At 41.5% G+C, this 23,738-nt stretch overlaps 1 protein-coding gene across 4 annotated transcripts in view; it reads right to left on the bottom strand.

Moving 5' to 3' along the window:
* EIPR1 (EARP complex and GARP complex interacting protein 1) overlaps window positions 1-23,738 on the bottom strand; it is a 198,054-nt gene that overhangs the window by 164,518 nt on the left and 9,798 nt on the right. For 2 of the 4 annotated variants that reach the window (XM_006112048.4, XM_075923544.1), the window contains exons 2-3: window positions 18,005-18,088; window positions 6,797-6,929 (exon numbers count right to left, since the gene is read on the bottom strand). In XM_006112048.4, the coding sequence (XP_006112110.2) occupies window positions 6,797-6,929; window positions 18,005-18,088 (217 nt within the window). Of the gene's footprint in view, window positions 1-6,796; window positions 6,930-17,543; window positions 17,590-18,004; window positions 18,089-23,738 lie in introns of all 4 variants that reach the window. The other 2 variants (XM_075923545.1, XM_075923546.1) reach the window with 2 other exon arrangements.

Here is a 23,738-nt window from a genome sequence, read left to right as displayed (position 1 = left end):
ATTTTACTTCTGTCCCTCTGGATTTTAGGATCCTCAAGAAAAACTGATATGTACATCATAAAGGGTACATCTAGACCAGTGGTCTCCAACCTTTTGGGGCTGTCGGGCACCCGGGGGCGGGGCCACTCATGCACCGGGCACCCAGGGGCAGGGCTTTGCATGCACCCGGGGGCTGGGCCACCCATACGCTGCGTGCCCAGTGCCGATACCACCCATGCGCTGCACTCCCGGGGCCAGCGTCGCTCCTGTGCCGCACGCCCAGGAGCTGTCATCACCCATGCGCTGTGTGAGGGGGAAATCTCGCTCCCCTGGGGTACAGAGCCCCCAGAAGGGTCCGAGGCCAGAGGTCAAATCAGTGAGGCAGGAGAGAAACCTAGAAGGAAAAACTTTATGATGCATGCATGCAGGCTGTCACTTCCAAGAGTGAAAGCAGCAGCAATGAGAGACAGATTCAGGTATCCTATATACAGAATGCTTAGACAGTTCAGTTGTTGATTGTTCTTCTTTAACATATCAAAGTCTCAGCAGAAGTACTCTGAGACTTCTGTTCACCCCAGGAGTGCTAGAAGTAAGTTTTTACAGTACACAAAGCCACATGAGATCTTGAGTGGAGGAGTCTACAAGGCAAACTGTGACAAAGATAAGGGTTTACATGACAAATTGTGACAGACTAGGAGTATCCATGAACTTGAGATAGGAGGCATTGTAAGGGTCTTGATTAGAGTTAATTTGATTTCTCTCTGTTACAGGGAGAGAGGTCTGGAAAACTTTTAACCCTTACAGCAGTTTTCTTTCAGAGAGTTTTGATTTCTGCACAGTTCCCCCTTTGACACAATTGGAGTTATTTGATTTTTTTCTCCCACATGTGCTCCTGGGGCTGGCGCTGGCGCTGCTCTTGCGCTGTGTGCCATGGGGCAGGGACGCCCATACGCCGTGCGCCCGGGGCCGGCACAGCCCATGCACGGTGCGCCCAGGGGCGGGGCTGGCCCCGATCACTTGGCGGGCGCACAGAAATGGCCCGGCGGGCGCCATGGCGCCTGCGGGCACTACATTGGGGACCACTCATCTAAACTACAGGCTTTTGTCAACAGATACTGTCAACAAAGCTTCTCTCGACAAAGAGCGTCTAGACTACACCCAGTTCTGTCAACAAGGCAAGCCACTTTGTTGACATTAGAGCGTAGACGCAAAGGACAGTGTAGATGCAATAACGCCTTCTGTTGACAGAACTCTGTCAACAAAAGGTGTTATTCCTCATAAAATGAGGTTTACTGCCATCGACAAAACTGCCGAGTTCTGTGGACGTTATGTCAACAGAACTTGGCAGTAGTGTAGATGCAGGTATAGTTTTGTTGACAAAAGTCTTTTGTCGACAAAACTCTGTAGTCTAGACACACCCAAAGACATAATAAAAATTTTAGATACGTCCTGTAATAACAACAGACTGTTGGAAATGAGGTTAGAAAAAAAGCCTGTGTGATGTTCCACCCTTGTCTTTCATAAAAAAATAGCCATCACATTACAATGAAGAGAAGTTACTGGAACTAAGATGGTGCTTTTGTTGTTATATTAAGGTTGGTTTTTTTTCACGTTTCTAAACTATTCTTGGTGGGTCTAGGTCCGCAGTACACTAAATAGCATGTTTTCCATTACCGTGTCCCCAAAATAATTCCCTCTATACTTGTGTATCATTTGGTCATGTTCAATTTGTTCTGCAAGCTGTTTTAATACAGGTTTTTACTTTCCTAAAAATATTAGCAATGATTGGGTGATCAGAGAGAGTGTGGGGCCCTTACTGGATGAGGGCGGTAACCTAGTGACAGATGATGTGGGAAAAGCTGAAGTGCTCAATGCTTTCTTTGCCTCTGTCTTCACGGACAAGGTCAGCTCCCAGACAAATGCACTAGGCAACGCAGTACGGGAAGAAGGTGGACAGCCTTTGGTGAGGAAAGAACAAGTTAGGAATTATTTAGAAAAGCTAAACATACACAAATCCATGGGCCAGGATTTACTGCATCCAAGGGTACTGAGGGAGCTGGCAAATGTCATTGAGGCACATTATCTTTGAAAACTCGTGGAGATCAGGAGAGATCCCAGATGATTGGTAAAAAGGCAAATGTAGTGCCCATCTTTAAAAAAGGGAAGAAGGACAATCGAGGGAACTACAGACAGTCATCCTTACCTCAGTCCCTGGAAAAAATAATGGAGGGGATCCTCAAGTAATCCATTCTGAAGCACTTAGAAGAGGGGAAAGTGATCAGGAATAGTCAACATGGATTCACGAAGGGCAAGTCGTGCCTGACCAATCTGATTACCTCTATGATGAGGTAACTGGCTTTGTGGATATGGGAAAGTCAGTGGATGTGATATACCTTGACTTTAGCAAAGCTTTTGATATGGTCTCCCACAATATTCTTGCCAGCAACTTAAGGGAATATGGATTGGATAAATGGACTGTAAGATGGATAGAAAGCTGGCTAGATTGTCGGGCCCAACGGATAGTGATCAACGGCTCGATGTCAGGTTGGTGGTCAGTTTCTAGCGGAGTACCCCAAGGATCTGTTCTAGGACCGGTTTTGTTCAACATCTTTATTAATGACCTAGAAGAGGGGATGCATTGCACCCTCAGCAAGTTTGCAGATGACACTAAGCTAGGGGGAAGAGGTAGATACGCTGGAGGGCAGGGATATGATCCAGAATGCCCTGGACAGATAAGAGGATTGGGCCAAAAGAAATTTGATGAGGTACAAGAAGGACAAGTGTAGAGTCCTGCACTTGGGACGGAAGAATCCCAAGCACTGTTACAGGCTGGGGACCGAATGGCTAAGTAGCATTTCTGCAGAAAAGGACATGAGGATTACAGTAGATGAGAAGCTGGATATGAGTCAACAGTGTGTCCTTGTAGCCAAGAAGGTGAATGGCATATTAGGGTGCATTAGGAGGAGCATTGCCAGCAGATCCAGGGAAGTGATTATTCCCCTTTATTCAGCTCTGGTGAGGCCACATCTGGAGTATTGTGTCCAGTTCTGGGGCCCCCATTACAGAAAGGATGTGGACGCACTGGAAAGGGTCCAGCAGAGGATGGCCAAAATGATTAGGGGGCTGGAGTGCATGACCTATGAGGAGAGACTGAGGGATTTGTGTTTGTTTAGTCTGCAGAAGAGAAGAGCGAGGGGGGATTTGATAGCAGTCTTCAACTTCCTGAAGGGATGGTCCAAAAAGGATCGAGAAAGGCTGTTCACAGAAGTGACGGTTGACAGAACAAGGAGCAATGGTCTCAATATCCAACCTACATCTCTCCCACTGTAACTTAAGAAAAACCAATTCACTAGGAGTGTGGTGAAGCACTGGTATGGGTTACCCAGGGAGGTGGTGGAATCTCCATTTCTAGCAGTTTTTAAGTCTCGGCTTGACAAAGTCCTGGGTGGGCTGATTTAGTTGGGATTGTTCCTGCCTTGAGAAGGGGGCTGGACTTGATGACCTCCTGAGGTCTCTTCCAGCTCTATGATTCTATGATTCAAAACTAGAAAATAAAATTCATCTAGAGAGACAATATGGTTGTGAGTGTAGTGAAAAGTTCAGTATAATTCACTAAACAGAATAAATCATCTTAAGAATCAAATAATGCTGCTGCACTATGTAAATACTACTGAATGCTAGCCCAATCAGCCAGGCACTGTTTACCATGAAGTGAACATGACTTATGCCAGCACAATGGTGGTATTTGTGCCTTATAAAAAAAAAACAACCTTGCAATGTGCCAGAAAGTTAAACAAATAAGAGGGAAAATTAAAATGTAAAAAAGTTGGTATCATAAAAATCCTTACTATCACCTTTCAGTCCAGTTTTGATTGGGAAGCAATTGAAAATATAAAAAAAAAATCTTTTGACTTTTTAATTAAGGGTTCGCAGATTTTAATAACTCAGTAGCAGATGACAAGCCTGGACATGTGCTGAATTGTTTAAGAAACATCATCCTCCCCTTCTTTCATGAAAACAAATTCTCTCACACAGAGACATACAGGCCCTTCGCAAAGGTGCTAATCTCAGTCAAAAACTGCAAACAAGATCACCATGAAGCTATTCTAAAGGGACGAACATGTACTGTTAACATTTGAGAACACTGCACTTAGCAGAAGAGACAGTCATGTTTTGTGGGATCCCTCAAGTCTGGTGAGTACTCCAAAATAGAGGAAGAGTTTCTCAAAAGCACACTCTGTGAGCATCCTAAAAAGGAAGACCAGAGCTTGCCAACAAAGCCTGCTATGTCTCCAAGACAGGACAGTAGTTTCCCATTATCAGCGTAACACAGAGATCCAAGCAGATGCGTATGGGCATCCCCCGTCCATGGGCAGGCAAAGTGCCATCAACACAACAAACCTGAACCTCATTTGGCAAAGATCGAGGATACTGGTGAGGATAAGTACATTTAAAGGTGGGTTTTTGTTGCCAGCTTTACAGTTATCTTGTTCAAAAACAGGAGGCTAGATACCATATGGTTCTTTATAAGGTTTAGTTAGACCAAAGATTATATATTTTTAAAAGAGCCAACCTACAGCTTTAACATGATAAAAGCAGCACTGACACCTTCCATTAGTAGGGGTCCTGACTGCTGCTTTCACCAACAATATGTCCCTGTTGCAATCACATGTATTGAAAAGTATCTTTCAATGCTTTTACAGTGTCTTGCTTCATAAATGTGCTAGATGCCACATAGCAGTAAAAAAGCAGTGTGTTTTTCATCTTATAATTAATATATACTTTCTGCTTCCAAACATGGCTTCAATGGCACTTATGGAGGTGGTTTCCCTGAGGATTCAGAAGAGAAATTATTATTACTGCAGCTGTAGCCCTGGAAGGAAACGGCAGGAATAGTTGCTAGAAAGAGGCTCTAACTTTTTAAAAGCCTGCCAGAGTGGCTGATGAGAATCATTATCTTCTTACTCTTGTGGAAATATACAAGACTCTCTATAGAAAGGCACTGTTCTTGACCATTATATTAGTTCATGGCCTCCATAACCCAGGAGGTAGGACCAAAAATATCACAACACTATACAATACTGGAAGTCTGCATTTTCTTCTGTTGATATTATCACATTATGAATTGACCCACTTCTTCCATTTTAGATCTTGATCTCAGAATGGTATAACTTTCTGTACTGAGTGTGGGTTTTTCTCAGACAGTTCTTACCATACTTTGAACCAAAATTAAGCAGACATCCTGTGTGTTACAAACCATCTTGCAGTACCATAGCTATCCATGCTGTGTCAAAATATACAAGAAAAAGAAAGCATTGCCGAGCAATGAAGTCCATTAAATAGACTAGAGATCTCTGATTTGATGTCATTATGGTATAACTATGTAACATTTAAAATAATTTATTAAATGCAAAAGATGAATGAATTGTACTGAAAATTGAAGAGAAAGGTATCAAACAACCTTCAAAAATATTTTCATGTTAAGCCAGGAAAACAAGAAGAAAAACAGAGACAGCTAAGCTCATAAAAATATTTTAGGAAACCAGAGTATTCAAGGTAATCTTGTAGCAACACAGGACAGACAAACTGAAGTTTGAGAATTTAGGATGAAAAGTAGTCACTCAAAATGATTCATCAAATTGGGTGAAAAACACAAACAGGCACGATTAGTACTCATCTCAAGAAAGCTAAAGAAAAATGGTATTAAAAAACTAGAGATTTTTTTAAAAAGCAATATACATAAACATTACCAGGTCATTTTAGGTACTAGAAACTAGCTTCAAACTGTTTAAATAGTTATAGAAATTTAGGGCAGATTCCAGCTCTTTCAACCTTCTTCATGGATCACTGTCAGGGTGAGTAAATTATGCCCAATTATCCACACCTGTAAATTCTGTCTGCATCTTTCAATCCCATTCCCTCTTTAGAAAAGTCAAGATGTTTCTGCTATTGCACCTATCCTGCATAAAACAGTTTTGTTAGACCAAAAAAAAGATTATTTTTGACTATTTTTACTACAGGGTTACAATACCAACTGTAAATGAGCAAAGTTTTCTTGATTTCACAGATATAGGTACAAGTTTGAAGAATGAGAAGCAGCTAAAGTTCTGGAACTGTCTCGAGATTCAGGAAAATAAATGTTAAGTTATATTCAGTTCACACAGAGAAGGTTATCTTTAAGATAGTATGGGCTAGCATTTATTTTAACGAAGCTGAATATTTACTCAAACTAATACTGCAGGTCCCTTCGCTTGCCAGAGACAAACTTTCCACTAACCAATGGGAAAAGAATGATTTTTCAAGTCTCATAATATGTAGTCTTGATAATTATGTGGCCCAGCAGGTACACAGAGCATCTTCAGACAATAGCTGTGCATGCATGTTTAGGCTGGCCAAAGAATCTGAAGCTATTATCTGTGAGATATTTTAGGTAAAATATCTGTGTATGAGTATTATATATGTAATTTGTAACTACTATATACTATACTATGTTTCTGCAGTTTCTAGAAGAGATTAGTAATGCCAATAAACTGTTTTGAAATCTTTTACATTGCCTGTTTGAAAAACCAATAAACATGAACTTCAGAAGTACCAAAGCCTATAAAAATATAGATATAAATTTAGTGAAGTAGAGTTGCCTTAATTAGGCAAACTTACATTTATTTTTTAATCTTGCTGCAATAATGTTTATTTAAGAAAGCCTTTTGAAAAGTGCATATAATAGAAGAGATCCCATTTTAAGCTATTCATGTATTGGCAGATGTGCAGCTCTTGTACATCCCAGAAATATTAAAACATAAGTTCAAAAGACACTTACTTTTATTGTAGCAGGTTGCGAGCACACCTTTATCTGCAGGACTGGCACTAATGTGCCAAATTTCACCCACTTGATGGATAAGAACATTTTTGTTTATAATGTTATTTTCATCATCAAAATCTATTATGTGAATCTACAAATACAATAAAAAGACAACATTAGGGCTCCATTCTTTTCCTATGCATCTTAATTATGTATGGTGACAGCAAAGAACCATCTAATGTGAATTTTATAACTGATACCTACTGTTGTTATACTAAGAACATAATTCTTTAATTTTATGCAGGATATTTTCTCTAAAAAAGTTATGTCCCTATCATGAAGAATCCCTTTTAATTTCCCTGGTGTTGCAACTACAAAATACAGCCTTTTCCATTGATCGTGAACAGAAAATGAGCTATTAAGAGTTCTAAACTTGCAGTTTATCACTTTGCTAGCAATGAACAAAAATTAAACCCTTCAAATCCTCCATCTAAATATCTAAGATAATTTTGTATCCAGCTCAACAGAAATGAATCTCCTTTAAGTGGATAGAAAGGATTTTTAGTAAATGTAACAGGAAAACTGATACCCCACTAGAAGTTTTTCAGCACTATATCTTTAGCTACTGTATATACAAATGATACATGTGGAAATGTTACAATTTTTTTTTTTAATTGACAGGTAAAAAAATGTCAGCCTTTCAACTTATAACAACAGACAATTTAGCATCTTGACAATTGTTTATAAGATTTAACAAGTGGTTTCAGGTATTATTCAGAATCCTCCTGCTTGTCAATTTTTTTCTTTTGTATTTATAAAACATTTTTGCCAATATTAGCTCTATTTCCTTAGCTACCATGTGGAAGATTCAGACAAAAAGCAAGGAAAACTGACAAAGATTGACCCTGAAAAACACTTAACATGCATGAGTAACTTCACCCATGTAAATTAGCCCTATCAGAGGTTCAACAATAGAACACCTGTATCAAGATTCCCTCGAAGCTGTATGGTAGCATTGCCCCGCAGCTGCTTAATGTGCCCTGGACAACCAGAGGCTCATAGCTGCCATGCACAGAGCTTACTGGCTGGGGGAAAGACATTTCTCCCTCAGCTGCGCAGAAGCTCTCTACTGAGGCTAGAGCAGGGAGTCTCTCCCAGCCTGTAGGGACATGTCCCTTCCCTACCAGCTGGGAGAGACTTGCTGCTCTGTCCTTAGCAGGGAGCTGCTGCTGTAGCTCAGGGAGAAGTGCTGCTCCCCCAGCCAGGCAGCTCTGTGCGTAGAGCCCTGAGCACCAGAGCAGGGCTCATTAAGCAGCTGTGGAGCCATGCTACCACGCAGCGTAGAGCGAACCTTGACCTGCATGACAAAAAAAATATTAAAACTAAAGACATCCTATTCCCTATTATTAAATATTAGGTCATTCTAAAAGCTTTTCCACACACAGTAATGTAGGCAATTGCTCTAAAGTGTTTAGTGTGTTTGATAAAACCAATCAGTCCCTTTTAGGATTTGTTTGTTTCATTTTGAAATACTGAGTGTTCCTTCCCTACTAGGAATCCAGCAAGGGCTATATAAATGGTTTCAAACTCCCAGCCTGCAGGCCATCTACAGCCAGAGCATATTTGCAATCTGACCTAGCAGTCTCTGCGGCCCAAAGGGGGGCATGTCAATACTCACTCCCAAGCCCCTCCCCTTCTTACTGCTGTCCCACCCTCTCTCCCACACTGCATCCCACTCCTGGGAAGGACTTGGTGCAGGATCACTGTAGCACTCAGGCACTCCTGCAGCAGCCATGGGGAAGAGCATTTGGTGAGCACACACTCCTCTGCACTGTGGCTCCTGTCACAGCAGGGAGTGCAGGAATCACTGTTGCCACCCCACACCAGGAACTCCTGGTGATCCCCCAGGCCACGTCCCATGGGCAAGGGGGTGCCATGGGAGATGGCAGGAAGAGGTGGAGCTTGGTGGATGGGAATGGACACATACCCCTGGGCTGCTGGAACTTCCAGACCAGACTAGGAATATACTCTAGCTGTGGATACTCTGCAGGCCATGAGTTGGAGACCCCCAAGATACATCCTCTAGTTTCATTCATCTCTAACTAGCATTCACCTTTTCTTTGCTCTTTTCTGTACTGTCATGAGCAATTACTTTCCTAAATTGGATTTTGATTCCCTATACCAGTGCCATTCTCCTAATCTCTTACCAGACTCTAAGATAGGGTGGGAAATAATTGTTGATGGGGGGGGGAGTACTCCAAGAATCTGGTAAGTGGTCAAGGGTCGCACTCTTCTATGCTATTAATGGAGGCAGTGTGGAGTCTGGGAGGGAGGTTGGGTACATAAGGGAGCTCAGGGTAGGGGCTTGGAATGCAGTAGGGGCTGCAGAGGCTGCGAGGGTGTTGTGTCCTGGAGCAGGGATGCAGGAGGAGTTGCTAGTGTTTAGGTTATGACCTAGGGCAGGAGGACACTGATCTGTGGCAGAGGATTGGGATGCAGGAGGGGATGCAAGGTCTGGGAGGGATAATGGGAGGAGAAGTGGGTGTACAGAGTATTTGGATTGTGACATGGGGCAGGGATGTAGGAGTAAGTGCAGAGGTTCAGGTTGTGACCCGAGGCAGGAAGTTGGAGAGCAGGAGGGGTACCAGGTGCAAACTCTGGCCCAGAGGCACTTACATTAGGTGGCTCCCTGCCAGTAGTACATCCGGACCCTCAAGCAGGCTATCTGTGGGGGCCATGTCCATCTCTGAGCAACAAACATCCCTTGAGGGGGGGGCTCCACGTGCTGCCTGTGCTACAAGCAGGGCCCAGGTGTCTTGCATTGGCTGGTTTCCGGCCAATGGGAGCTGCAAGGTTGTGCTGAAGGAAGGAGCAGTGCACAAAGCCTCCACCTAGGGCACACAGCATGTAGACACACACATAGCCCCAGAAGCCATCCCCTTTGAGGACATGCACAGCTGCGGGATGCACAGAGCCTGCTGAGGGATGGTGGCCGGACGGATCTGGCAGTTTGGTGGGCTAGATGAAGTCCACTCCTGCTCTAAGACATCTAAAATGCCCATCAGTTGCTCAAGGAGTTCTCTCTATTTGGTCATCATTTATTGACCCAAATCCTGAATCCAACTATAAAGTGAGACATTATTCATCCTCTAAGCCAACACACATCCATTTTCCTGTCCAATTTAAATAACACTCCAACCTTTCAAAAAAAACAAACAAACAAACAAACAAAAACCACACACTAAACCTGTCCCTTGTTTCACATTACCTTATCTCCTGCTTGAGCATGATCTACTGTGCCAGACACTACCTTGGCCTCTTCTACATCCTGTTACCACAATTGCACATTATAACTTGAGCTGCCTCATCTATAAAGATATCTCTCTCACTTCATCTTTATATCTGACCTTCAGGACTTCTCTTTTTAGCTCGATAGACACTTGCTGTAAAATATTTTCTAAGATAAAATGCATACTTGTACTGGCTAAACTTACAATTCGAGCCATTTGCAGACAAACTGGAAGCAAAATACCATATTTGTGAATTTGGGATGTCAAGATAAAATGAAGGCAACAGCAATGTACACTGGAATTACAGTCTCTGGAAGAATTTCTTCCTTTTGTAAGTCTTTGGCCTAAAGTAATTCCATAGTTAGGACTCAAAGGCAAATCCTATTATTCCTGTGAAGTGCATCTTTTACAATTGCTTCTCAGTCTTGCATCCCTGAGACAGGATCCCTCGAGTTCATCATTTCAAGTCAGAGAAAGGTATATAGGCAGGATGTTTGGAATGTGAGAATCACTATACTACCCTGACTATGGAAAGATTCACACTAAAACTTTATGCCATTGCTGCAACATACAATACATCCATCCTGCCTGTTTGCATCTTTTCTTTACACTCAGCTTTTTCAAAAAAATGTGAAACCTTCTACTGAAATTATTAAGTAGACTCCTTGGCAGTGCAATTGGTTCCCTAAAGGTGAACTACAAATCAAAAATCCATTTACTTCAACAATGTGTATTATATGTCCCCCACTAACCAGGTTAAGTGGGTCATTCAGCACATAAACCAAGAGTACCTTTTACACTCATAAGAGGGCTCTCAAAGTCATATGGACAATTTCTACTATGCTGTGAAAATTCTGCTTCAGCTGATCTCACAGTTACCAGGTAACTCTGCAGGAGCAAAGGGTCAACTCATGTAAGTCAGGGATAAATCCTGGATTAAAACAAAATTTCACATTTGACAAAAGGTCTTTAGGTATAGGAAAAATAAGAAAAATCCTTCTTTGGTAGCTGTGACATGCATCCTGGAACAAGAGGAAATGCTACAGCAGAGTGCCAACTTGTTAGCCTGCTGTGAGAAAGGAGGAAGGAGCTTTAAAAATTGAAAAAAAAAATTTTTCCTCCATGGTTCCTCTGCTAATGTTCTTCTTAGCTTGGCCATTGTGAGCATTCAACATATATTTCTAAAGTTGATGAAATCTTGTTAAATCTTCTGTCATTCATATTTAGTGTTTTCTCTGAATACATTTGGACCTAATTTATTTAACACAATCCGATGCCACAATGACAAAATCTGACAAATAAGACATACCAACTCATGTCACCTTCTTAGATGGGCTTCAATTCCAAAATGCACTAACCAATATTGTCAAGGACAGACATCAAAAGTTATTGAGTGCAAAGATGAGTTAACAGATTAAATATAATCATATGTTATGTCATTTAGATATAGTGGTAGCAAGCACCTTAGGAAAGGGATAGCATGAGCAAGTGGTAAGTAATGGCTTTTGTGCATGGAGAAATTTCCCAGTACAGTACAGCGATCATTGAATACTACCCCTGTGTGCATGCTCCACTCAAGAATTACATTGCTTTGCCAATAAAGGCTGTCCACACAGGGAAGTTATACCAGCACAGTGATAGCTGAATAATTATTCCGCTGTAGCTGTTGTGGGAAAATTTATCATATACACAAGCGATAAGTAGCTTAGAAAGAGTAGAAACTGAAAGTAAGAACAATATATCTAGTTTTCTTCCAAAATACTAAAAGTTTACTAAACAATGATCATTCAACACTTCTGTCTGATTTTCTCCAGAACAAAATTTTGCACAAATTGTAAAAGTTTTGTGACTCCTACAACTGAATATTTTTCAGGCCACATACACTTGTGCTTGTAATGACTCAAGTGAGGAGACTCCAATTCAAACATGGTTGACCAAACCCATTTTATAAGGAGGCCCTCTCCTTCTCTCAGCTAACTCCTACCCTGATTCCTCTTTCTAAATCAAAGTTTAAGGAAGTCATTTTCAGGCCTTGCCCAGAGTAAAATCCAACCCTGGTTTTCCCTGACAATAGCAAAAGCCCAGTACAGCCTGGAGCCATAGGGTGAGTCTAGACTACACGGTTGTGGGTTCCCCCCTCCCCAAAAGTGGCCTTTTTTCGAAAAAACTTCCCCTGCATCTACACTGCCACCACGTTCTTTCGAAATTAAATCGAAAGAATGCGGCATTTTTTCCAACTGTGGTAAACCTCATTTTACGAAAAAAATGCCTTTTTTCAAAAGGGCTCTTTTGAAAAAAGGCGTTCTTAAATGCAAACAGGGCTTTTTCGAAAGAGAGCATCCAGACTGCCTAGGCTTCTAGTCTAGACATACCCATTGATGTGTCCAGACTGTCATAGAAGTGTGAAACAGCACTGAAAGGAGAGCTACCTAGAAGCAGGTATGTTAAGCAAAGAAGGAAGAAAACAGTAGTTAAAGGGAAAAAGCCAAAGACCTTGCATCACCAGTATGGATGGTAATTAGACAAGAGTAACAAACAGAATGCATCAGTGAAGAGGACAGTGAGAAAATAAATTGGGATTTGTACTTATAATTGCCCCTTTCTGAAAGACTGTATGAGGAAGAAAGCAAGCAGAGGACTTCCACTCCTCCTTCCTCTTTCCTGCTGCCCCATAAAAAGTTAAAGCACTGATTACTAGTTTTTAAAGGCATTGGTCCCTAGCCTCTGTACTGTATGTAGAGTTCAGTCTGGATTGCACACAAAGCTCCAATGTCTTAATGAGAATAATGATAAACCAAAACAATTATGAGTGGAAATTTAAATCAGTAGATTTAAATCAGTGACTTATATCAATTTACCTTGTACTTGTAACAAAAATGTGTGAGCTCAACTGATATAAGCCAAGTTTAACCTCATGTAGAAATATCCACACATCTTTTTATCATCACACCTTAAATTAAATCAGTAAACTTAAATTTTTTCTCTGTAGACAGGCCCTTTATGATCTAGTACTGAATGCCAGAGGCAGCATACTTTCTTTCCATCACAGAACTTCTAAGCCAGCATTTCTCATATGCAGCCACCATGGCCACATGCAGCCATCAAGGGTTTTTCTTGAAACTGCGGCCTCCTGGGCAGTGCGGATGTGGAGGAGAGGGGAGAGTGGAAGCAAAGTAGTAGTGCCTTCCCCAGCTTGGTGCTCCTCAATGCACTGCCTTGATGTTGGTTGCTGGGGTCTCCAAAAGGGGTTTGGCCCTGCCCCCAATCTGGAAGTACCTGGGGCACAATGCTGGAAAAGTAGGCAGTCTGTGAGGGCCCCGCCTTCCTGGGGTGGGAGAACTCGAGCTTTGGGCTTCAAGCTCTATCCCTGGGTCCTGCTCACATGGCTTTGGGCCCTGGCTGAAGAGGTTTGGGCTCTGACACTAGGCCCCATCCCCTGGCCATGGGGCTTGGGGCTGTCTCTCTTGACTCCCCCCCCCCCCCCCATTCCCTCTCTCCACACACACCCCTACCTCTCTCCGCTGGTCCCTGTTGCCTCCCCCAAACCTCCATCTATCCCCCTGTAACTTCTGGCCCCCATTGCTTCCCTGCCCACCTCCCCATCCAGGGTTTAATTTGTTCCCAGACTAAGTAACTCTGTTATGAAAAGTGACACTTATGTTTGTTAATATCACTTTTCATAGTACACTTAGTAGCTAGCGGGAGGCAGTGAAAAATATTAAACATACAAATATCACCTTTCACAGCAACAGACTTATAGCTAGCAATTAATAAATTACAATAATTTGGACATGTTTGTGTGCATATTTATTTGCTTTTCCTAAAGTTAGTTAAGTATTTCAGGAAAAATTGTCAGAATCGCTAACAGTTGGTGGTCACACTCAGAGGCAGCCAAAAAAATTGTTGGGATAAATCCTGTCCTAAGCTATTCTCAGAAAGGAAGATAATGGGATAAATGTAAATGAGTAATGCCTAATTAAAAAGCTATCAAATGTGATGTTATCACATCAAATTTTAAGTGCAATAATGAAGTTGTGGTTTAGTAACCCATAAGATAGCTTAGTCTGAAATAGCAAAATTTAAATTTAGTTCAGTTAAGCACAACATGCCACATTTTCAATGTGCTGTGAAGGGAGCAATACATACAGCTCCCTAGACATGGCAAAGACAATAGCTTAGTAGGGATCACCACCACACATACACCAGGAACTATCAAGACACAAGCACTGTTCCTCCCCCAGCTCTGTGGGATGAAAGCATGGGACTTTTCAAAGTGGAACCAACCTCAGGAGCCAACAATTCCCTCCCCACAGTAGCCCATATGACAGCATATACTGGCAGCCCTGGATTCCAGCTAGGTCATCAGACTATTTACAAAGTTGCATTCTGCACTCTTCCCTAACTGGTTGTTAGGTCCCCTTTCTTTACAGTTCCTGTGCTGCAAGACTGGTTCTCCCTGCCATCCATGCTCATTCCAGCTTTTCCTCTGTCCTTCTGCACATCCTCCTCAATGCTGATCTGAGATACAGCAATAAAAAAAGTTTTGTTCCTTCATTTTTTAAAAACTTATTTTTCTGTAAGTCTTCTTCCGCTGCCAACTGTAACCTATACAGATGTATAACACCGCATCTACATCTTTACACGTTGAACAGCTTCTCTTTTTTTTATTTATACACCATGGCTACGTCTACACTGGCATGATTTTCCGGAAATGCTTTTCACGGAAATGTTTTCTGTTAAAAGCATTTTCGGAAAAGCGCGTCTAGATTGGCAGGACGCTTTTCCGGAAAAGCACTTTTTGCGGAAAAGCGTCCGTGGCCAATCTAGACGCGCTTTTCCGCAAAAAAGCCCCGATCATCATTTTCACAGTTGGGGCTTTTTTGCGGAAAACACTACTGTGCTGTCTACACTGGCCCTTTTCCGGAACAGTTTTCCAGAAAAAGACTTTTGCCCGAATGGGAGCAGCATAGTTTTTCCAGAAAAGCACTGATGATTTTACATTAGATCATCAGTGCTTTTCCGGAAATTCAAGCGGTCAGTGTAGACAGCTGGCAAGTTTTTCCGGAAAAGCGGCTGATTTTCCGGAATAACTTGCCAGTGTAGATAGCCAACATGGTTTCCAAAAACTCTGATTTAGATAGTGGAAGAGCAGAAGTTAGCAATAGAAAGCTATCTGTTCTCTCCTGCATGCTAGGTTGTATTTAACAGGACAAAAACAAAATAATCTAAATTTTGAAAATAATACTCTAGGAACTTTGCTCCCTTCCCTATAGTTTATATCATGTCTCCTCATATTCCTGCTCTTGATATGTTTTTATTTTTCATCATGCTCTCTCTCAATTGGAAGGTATAAACTCTACAGGGCACAAGTCTGGTCTAAATACTAGAAAACCAGTTACAGTAATATGACTATACAAACGAACAAAGTAAAATGGTTGTGTTTGCTATGCCATTATGGATGCTGTGTTCAGTGGCCAAATTGGGGGAAAAGGTGGTGACACTGTTGCTATCATATGACCCAAAATGAGACACTGCTCACTTTGAATTTTACAGCTTTTCAAAATATGGTTGTGCATGATCTCTGAGCTCAGCTCTCCACAGACAGGGCTCATCTTGATCCAAGCACTCTGCTACGCTTCTTGGGGTTAGCTCCTTTTTGACTGAGGGGGGGAGGGAACATCTCTCAAATTCAACATCTACTGGTACCACCAAAATGAGATTTTCAGAGTAAGAATGTAAACAACCAGTTGACTATCTGATAAGCAATAACTTATTGGATAGTCGAGGGACTAGTCACTTTCTTCCCCCCTTGCTGCTATCAGAAGCAGCAAGGGGGGGGAAGGAGGAGCCGGTGATGGGGGGGAGCCATCTTAAAAGCCAGCACCCCCAAGCACTGTCTCCGTGGGGGTGATGGGAGGCAGGGGGATAGCGAGGATCAGACCTAGGCTCACACCCAGTCGCAGATGCACCTCTGCTTTTTAAATGGCTGGTGCACAGCTGGGAGGGATCCTGCATGAGCTGGCAATCAGCTGTCCCAGCTCGCACTGGGTTCCTCCTGTTGCGCTTTAGCCTTTTAAATGGATTAAGAGGCTCTTAATCCAATTAAAAGGCAGAGCCATGGCAGGGCTCCCTGCTTATCAACTAATTGACTAGTCAATTAAACTAAATGTAACATCCCTAATTCAGAGCAAGTCGTACACATCCATGATTCTCTCTCCATTCTCACATGAAGAATGGAATACTTGATGTTGACTTTAAGTTACTACAGGTTGAACCTCTCTAGTTCAGAACTCTCTGGTCCAGAAACATCCATTGTCTGGAATTATTTTAGTTAGTCAGATATTCACTTTTCATAGGGGTGGCCAAGTTTCCCACAGTCCCATAAAGTTTGTTTACAGCCACCAGTCCTGACTCTCAGTGTTCTGTGCTGTTATTTTACTTAAATTTACTCCTAAATGTCCTCTAACAGCCCAGTAAGGAGTGGAAGTGTTGGTAATACTGCCAGACAATATTGACCTCCTGTCGTCCAGAAAACTGTCTGGTTCGGAACTTGTCAAGTACTGAGGGTGCCGGATTAGAGAGGTTCAACCTGTACTGGCATCTTCACTTAGATGAACAGACAATTCCCACCTCTCAGAATTAGTGTTCCAGGATCTCTCCTCTCTCTACACATCTTTATATCATTTAGACCCTTCACATTAGAGGTTTTCTTCACAACCATACTAGCTAGAGATTGACTTTAAAAAAATGAAAGCTGAGATTCTGGAGACTTTTGAGAGAAGAGTCAGCACACTGTGGCACCATGTACCTCCTGAATCCAAGCTCTGGTTGTGTGCTAAAGGTATTAGTGAATAACTACTATTACTGAACTATTCTAATGTGAAAAATCAGTGACTGTACAAACACTAGGGCTATGTCTACACTGGCCATTCTTGTGCAAGAACATATGTAAATGAGGCACGGCGATGAATATTGCATGCCTCATTTGCATACTTAATGAGCCACCATTTTGCACAAGGGGCTATTGCATAAGAAGGAGCAGTCTATGCTGCTCCTTCTTGTGCAAAAACCCCCTCTTGTGCAAGAGCCTGAAAATAAGCAGACTGCTCCTTCTTCCACAAAAGCCTCTTGCACAAAAATGGTGGTTCATTTGCATATGTTCTTGTGCAAGACTGACCAGTGTAGATGTAGCCTATGTGTTTCATAGGCTACTTTAGGGCTCAAGCCTGTCCCTCCATATTAAAGCTTGTCCCAAAATTAATCTTATAAAAAGGCAGCTATTTTACTTTTACAAGGAAAGATTGAACCACACAGGCAGCAGTATTTAGGCTGTATATCGGTGTTGCCCTTACTCCCTGAAGAAACAAAGTGATGGACATTTTATGGATATTCGTATGCTCAAAATGAAATTATGCTAACAGGAATAGAATATAAACTAATTGAAACCTAAAGGACTAGATCATGCCAATACTTACACATCTTTAAGGAGTTTCACTGAAGGAAAATCATCAGGCAGACTAGCTACAATTTCAAAATGGAAAGATGGATTTTATTTTAATTGGGTTACCAGTTTTGTAATTTAAAAATGATTCTACAAAATCAAAAAAGTAACTAACTAACAGAACTGGTCAAATAATATTTGCTAATAACTAATTTGATAAACTTTGCAATTTCTCTCAAATTATTTGATAAACTTCTAAAATTAATTATTCACCAGTCTTAGAATATGGAGGTAACTATGAAAAAAATATCAACCTTTTCTTAACGACACCTCATTCACCCACTTTTCAAAATTTCTATGCTTTGGTCACATAACACATCTTTAAAAAATAAAGCATCTAATACTTACGCTTGGCAGGAAATTAATTAATATACTTGCAAAAGAGTTCAAGAATATTCCTGATACTTAACACGTATTATTTTGACAAAAATTTACCTGATTGTCATATTTAAGAGACTGTGTCCCAACCAAAAATCGAATTGCATCCGTTTCTGCTGTCTGAGGTGTTAAAGCTCGTGCCTAGCAAAAAAAAAAAAAAAAAAACACAAATATTGTATAGAAACACAATACATTAAGAATTTGTGAAAATCTTGGAACATAAAAAAATCATGTAATTTCCTTAAGCACCAAACTTTCACGCTGTATTTTTCAGCTGAATTATATCTGTATTTAGACTATTTAACTAAATATTTAGTGTAGGGATTGCTTTTCACATCTGTAAAGAATCTTCTAGGGCTGTCAAAAGTGATTAAATTAAAATAATCACAATTAACTGTGTGATTAAAAACATTAATAATGATTAATCATGCTGTTAAGCAATAGAATACAATTTATTCAAATATTCTGGAAGTTTTCTACATTTTAAAAAAATACTGATTTCAATTCAACACAGAATACGAAGTGTACAGTGTTCACTTACAAATATTTGTACAGTAAAAATTGTATTTTTAAATTCACCTAATATAATTACTATAGTGTAGTCTCTTTATCATGGAGTTGAATTTACAGTACGTAAAATTATGTACCAAAAAGGTAAATCGTTAGACCCTATAAGTCCACTCAGTTCTACTTCTTATTCAGCCAAACATTTCAACAAACAAGTTTGTTTACATTTGCAAATAATACTGCCCTCTTCTTGTTTACCTGTCACCTGAAAGAAAGGGCATTCATATGGCAATGTTTTAGCCTACGTCAAAGATATTTATGTGCCAGATGCTTCTCCCTGCACTGAGTCTATACAAAGCTAGTGTTACTAGTCTTTATGTTCAGTGACATCAAGAGCTCACAAAAAAGTTTTAATTTGTATGTGGGTTTACATTGTGGATTTTCCCCCTGCTATAGTGTGAACTTCTTTTTATTTCAAATCTCCTGCCAAGTTCTTTTCATGAAAGCACCACTAGAAACAACACATTTGTTACAATTCTCCTTCAATCAAATACACTTCCGTTGTTTAACAAGTGGAGTAAAACAAAACCATAAAAAAGATCTCCTAAGTCTTTCATGGAATAAAGAAATACTGGTAAGAACTTTGTTTCCTCATCTTTAAAGAGCTTCTTCTTAAAAGCAGCAATTTAGACTCAGGATGTACTTTAAAAAATAAGTGACTGTCACCATATGCTGACATTTGTCTACGTACAATCAACTTTTTCTTCGTCTTCTCGCCTCCAAAAAAAAGTGGCAATTGTATTTATCCCACTTTACTGAAAATATGAAAAAAATCTATGAAGAAATATATTATAATTTCAGATATTTAAAGATAAAGAAGTGACTTCCCATATGTTATCCTCATTCAAAGAATAGAAATGCATCTATATTTATCAAATTGAGATTTGTTGATAGGAGCTTACCAGTATCTGAAGTTTGATTCTTAATAGGAATAGCAGACATTCAGATGGTTCATGCACAAGTATGCAAATCTGTTATTTTTTATTGTGTCTACTCAAGCAAGTTGATTCAGAGAAAGTCATAAAAGTAAAATAAACAACTATGGATGTGCAAAAATTACTGCCCACCATATTTGTCTGTATCTTTTTCCTTCTTAGAATTAAATCGTAAGCTCCTTGAGATAGGGACTATCTTTCTGTTCTGTGTTTGTACAGCACCTGGCACAATGGATGCTCCTTGTCCCTAATTTGGGCTCCTCAGTGCTATTGCAATACAAATAAAAAATGATAATTTTAATAGGCAATAGATATTTTGGATGGGTATGACATTTGCTTTGAGCATGTGGTCAAAATATAGGAGCGAAGTACTTCAGGCTTGGGCTATTGGTACTAAGCTCTCTACCCCTAACTTAATTATAGACTTTGGTACTCAGTCACTGTTCATGGATGCAATCCTACCTCATTTGAAGTATCCATAGTCTAATTCATGAGCAGTGGGGCGGAAAGCCTCACCAGTGCCCTGGGCAAGGCAGGGGCAGCTCTGCACCTTTAGAAGGAGCAGGGCCTTGGGCAGAAGCGACAGGGCTGAGTCTTGCCCCATTTGCACCCCCTTTTGGCAGGCCTGCTCACCAGAAAACTTGAGTCACAGAAAGCTCCAGCCCCATACTCAAGCTGCTACTGAACAGGTATAGGTAGACCCGAGCTCAGGACTGGACAAGAGGCTGTCAGCGGCTGGATCCGACCTGCCTAGCTCTTTCATCCAGCCTGTGGCAGCTCCTGGCCCCACCGCCAACACACTGCCTGGGAGGCGCAAGCCATTTCAACTTCTGCTATGTAAAGGGCTTGTACTTCCCTGGCGGATCGCAGGCAACAGGTTAGCGGCATAGCCAGGAGCTGCAGGACCTTTTAACTGTTTCTATTTAAAGGCCCCATCCCTTCCATCCTGCCAGGATGGCCCGTGACCACTTCTGAAAATTATGAAGTGCCCCCCCCCTTCAAAAATGATTGCCCATGCCTACCCTGGCTAATACTGAAATACAATCATTATACTGAAAAGCATATGAACCACAAAGACATAATCTAGTCAACTGAATATAATGAATTATTATTTTCATTTACTGTATCTTCAAGCAGTGTGTAAAGCCATGCATACCTACGGAATAACTATATGCATGCGAAAATGTGTCTATAATGCATCATCATCTGATTCCAAGGTAGAAAAACTATCTTACTTTTTGTAGCAGCAGTATGAGTTCTGAATAAATGTAAAACAAACCTTCCATCCCTTGACAACAGTAAAAAAAGGTGACAAGATATTACTCGAAGGAAACAGAAATCTGAGAGGTTGTTGGGGATGCAGAGGTGGGCAAGATGTGAAATCACTAAAAGAAAAAGTATAACCTACAATGAGCTCTGTGCAAGCTCATATATTTCACCAAAAGAAGTTGATCCAATAAAAGATATTACCTAACCCACCTTGTCTTTCTACCAGAGGGTCTTACTACATTAAACATTCCAGAACACATATGCCAGAGTAGATGTGATGTTATCTTGTCATCAAGGAAAAGCTACTTTATGGGTAACTACATCTGACCCTGGCAGTTTCAGTCTGATTAAATTGAAACAAAAAATTTAAAATGTATGCACTAAGTGGTTAAATAGTGCTGATGTGTGCTTTTAAACAGCTATTGCTGCTTTCCACTACAGAAATGGTTGCATTTCAGCATTTTATGAGCCTTTAGAATGGAAGGCTAATAAGCAAATACTGCTGAAAACTGATTTCTAGAGACTTCTATGACCCACGGACCCCTTGATCCAACTGCCAGAAGGCACGAGGGGTACAAAGGGTTTACAGAAATCCCATGGGTCAGGCATATTCCTACAAATCTGCCAAAAAATGTCATATAAGAGCTATAATGAAAACCTGTATCACACTGGTCATCCTAGACATTGTGAGATGTGTGTATGGAAATACATAAAGAACTATTTATATATACGAAAATTTATGTTTGCTAATCACCAAAAGGTGAGTTCCATAACATTGGCAGGGAGTGGGGAAGAGAGTTATAGCACCCTGGCTGGTCATGTGCCATCTAAGTATTGAATAATTCACATGGACGCCTATCTACAGTAAAAGGAACATTTCACAGAATTGTAGAATACTAGAACTGGAAGGGACCTTGAGAAGTCATCAGGTCCAGTCCCCTGCCATTATGGCAGGACTAAGCATCATCCAGATCATCCCTGACAGATGTCTAGCCAACCTTTAAAAAGACTTGGACAGTTCAGTATAAAAATGAGATGACTAAAGGGTATGACCGAGTTTATAAAATCATATAAAATCATTAATGGCTCAGAAAAAGGCAATAATTCCATAAGGAAGTGTTATTTATCTCTTCACATAACACAAGAAACCAGGGTCACAAAACGGAATTAATAGACAACAGGTTTAAAACAAGCATAAGAACGTACTCCTGTATACAATGCATTGTTAACCTATGGAACTAATTACTGAGGGATGTTCAGCAGGTCAAAAGCAGAACAGGGCTCAAAAAAAGAACTAGATAAGTTCATGGAGAATAGGTCCATCAATGGTTATTAAGTAAGACTGTCAGGATGGAATTTCATGCTCTGGGTGTCCCTAAACTTCTGACTGCCAGAAACTGGGACTAGAGAGTAGGGATGTAACTATTCAATAAGCTTATTTTTATCGAATACTTGACTAGTCCCTCAACTATTCACTTTTCCCCCTCCTGCTACCTCTATCAGAGGAACCAGGGCGGGAGAGCAGGAACTGGAGCTGGTCCCTGGCTTGCGCCCAATCCCAGACACTGCACTTCTGCTTTTTAAATGTATTTATTTAAAATATTTTTAACCCAACATCTATATTTAAAATATTCGAGGCAGCTTATAAAATTTTAAATTTTTTTAAAAAGAGCCTTCTGGATCTTAAAACATTTAAAAATCAGAGGCACAGTGGGGTTGGAATAGTTGATTCCCGTCTCATGCCAGGCCCCTGCTGCTGTGGACCAGCCGGCTCTTAATACATTTAAAAGGCAGAGCCGCAGCGCTGTTAACTCCCAGAGCTGGGAGTTAACCCCACTTTTCAACTAGTCGATAGAAATTCCATTTTTTGGGGAAAATTTTTTGTAGAAGACATGGAACTGCCTTATTAGTTATTTTAGGCTTTAGAAAGTGTGTTATGATTTTGTTTTATATCAGGCATCTCAAACTCAATTTACCTCAAAATCCTCCAAGCAAGTCAGCAAGCATCCCCTCCAGAAGGGCGAGAGAGGTTGGCGGGAGCCTCCGTGTACTCCCCTCACATGTCTTCCAGCCCCGTCTGCCAGCTTGGATGCTCTCTACCACCCCTGGGTATCCCATAACCTCGCCAGCTGTCTCCAGGTGATCTAACCCTCACCGCCCACCCTGGGTCCTTCGCCAACACCAGAAGCAGCACAGAGGGGCTAGAGTGGCTTCCAGCTGCTAATTCGACACTGCTGCTGGCACGTCCCTGTGGCCAATGGCAGATGAGTGCCAAGCCATGCTGTGTGGGGCCCGGCAGTTGCCACCTCAACCAACCTATGGACAGGACAGTTCCTCATACTTAGGTTACCCCACAGGGCCTTGAGAGGGCTCAGGCCAGCAGAAGGGCCTGCCCCCCACATACTCACTGTGGAGGTGAAAGCCATGGGGAAGCAGAGCAACACAGTTGCCTACTGCCATCTAATGCCACATCCCAGACCAACCCCCACACTCACCCGGTAATCCCTGAGGTTGCATCCTGTGAGGAAAAGGGCTTCAGAGCAGAGCAGGAAGAGACAGGGTGGGGGCAAGCAGAGGTTGGGCACACACACACACACACCCATCCCTCCAGCTGCAGCGACTCTCAAGCTGGCAGCTGCGCAAAGGCTGGATGGTGGAACTAACTGTGGAAGCAGACAGGGGGCTTCAGACAGGGGAATTTGAAAGGGAGTCTCAATATGGTTAGCAACACCCACTGCACCTTTGCCAGCACTGTGGCTGTGTCCTCCACCTGCAGTCAGACAGACCACCTAACCATGGATGCCTCTACCCAGATCCTGGTATGGTTTTGCAGGGACTGTGGCTCATAATTCTCACTTACTAAAATCCAGGCTGGGTAGACCATCCAATGTTAAAGATACCTGCTGATGGACTCTCTCAGGAAGAGCTACAGGAGGAGGTGGCTAGGCTGAAGTGCATCTGAATCCCCCAGAAATTCCTTGAGAGTATTCATGCGGACACCACTGAGGCTGAGGAAGTTA

Source organism: Pelodiscus sinensis, chromosome 3, assembly GCF_049634645.1.
Source record: "Pelodiscus sinensis isolate JC-2024 chromosome 3, ASM4963464v1, whole genome shotgun sequence".
Lineage (NCBI taxonomy): Eukaryota > Metazoa > Chordata > Testudines > Trionychidae > Pelodiscus > Pelodiscus sinensis.
Note: the sequence above shows the minus strand (reverse complement) of the source record. Positions and strands in the feature narration are given on the sequence as shown.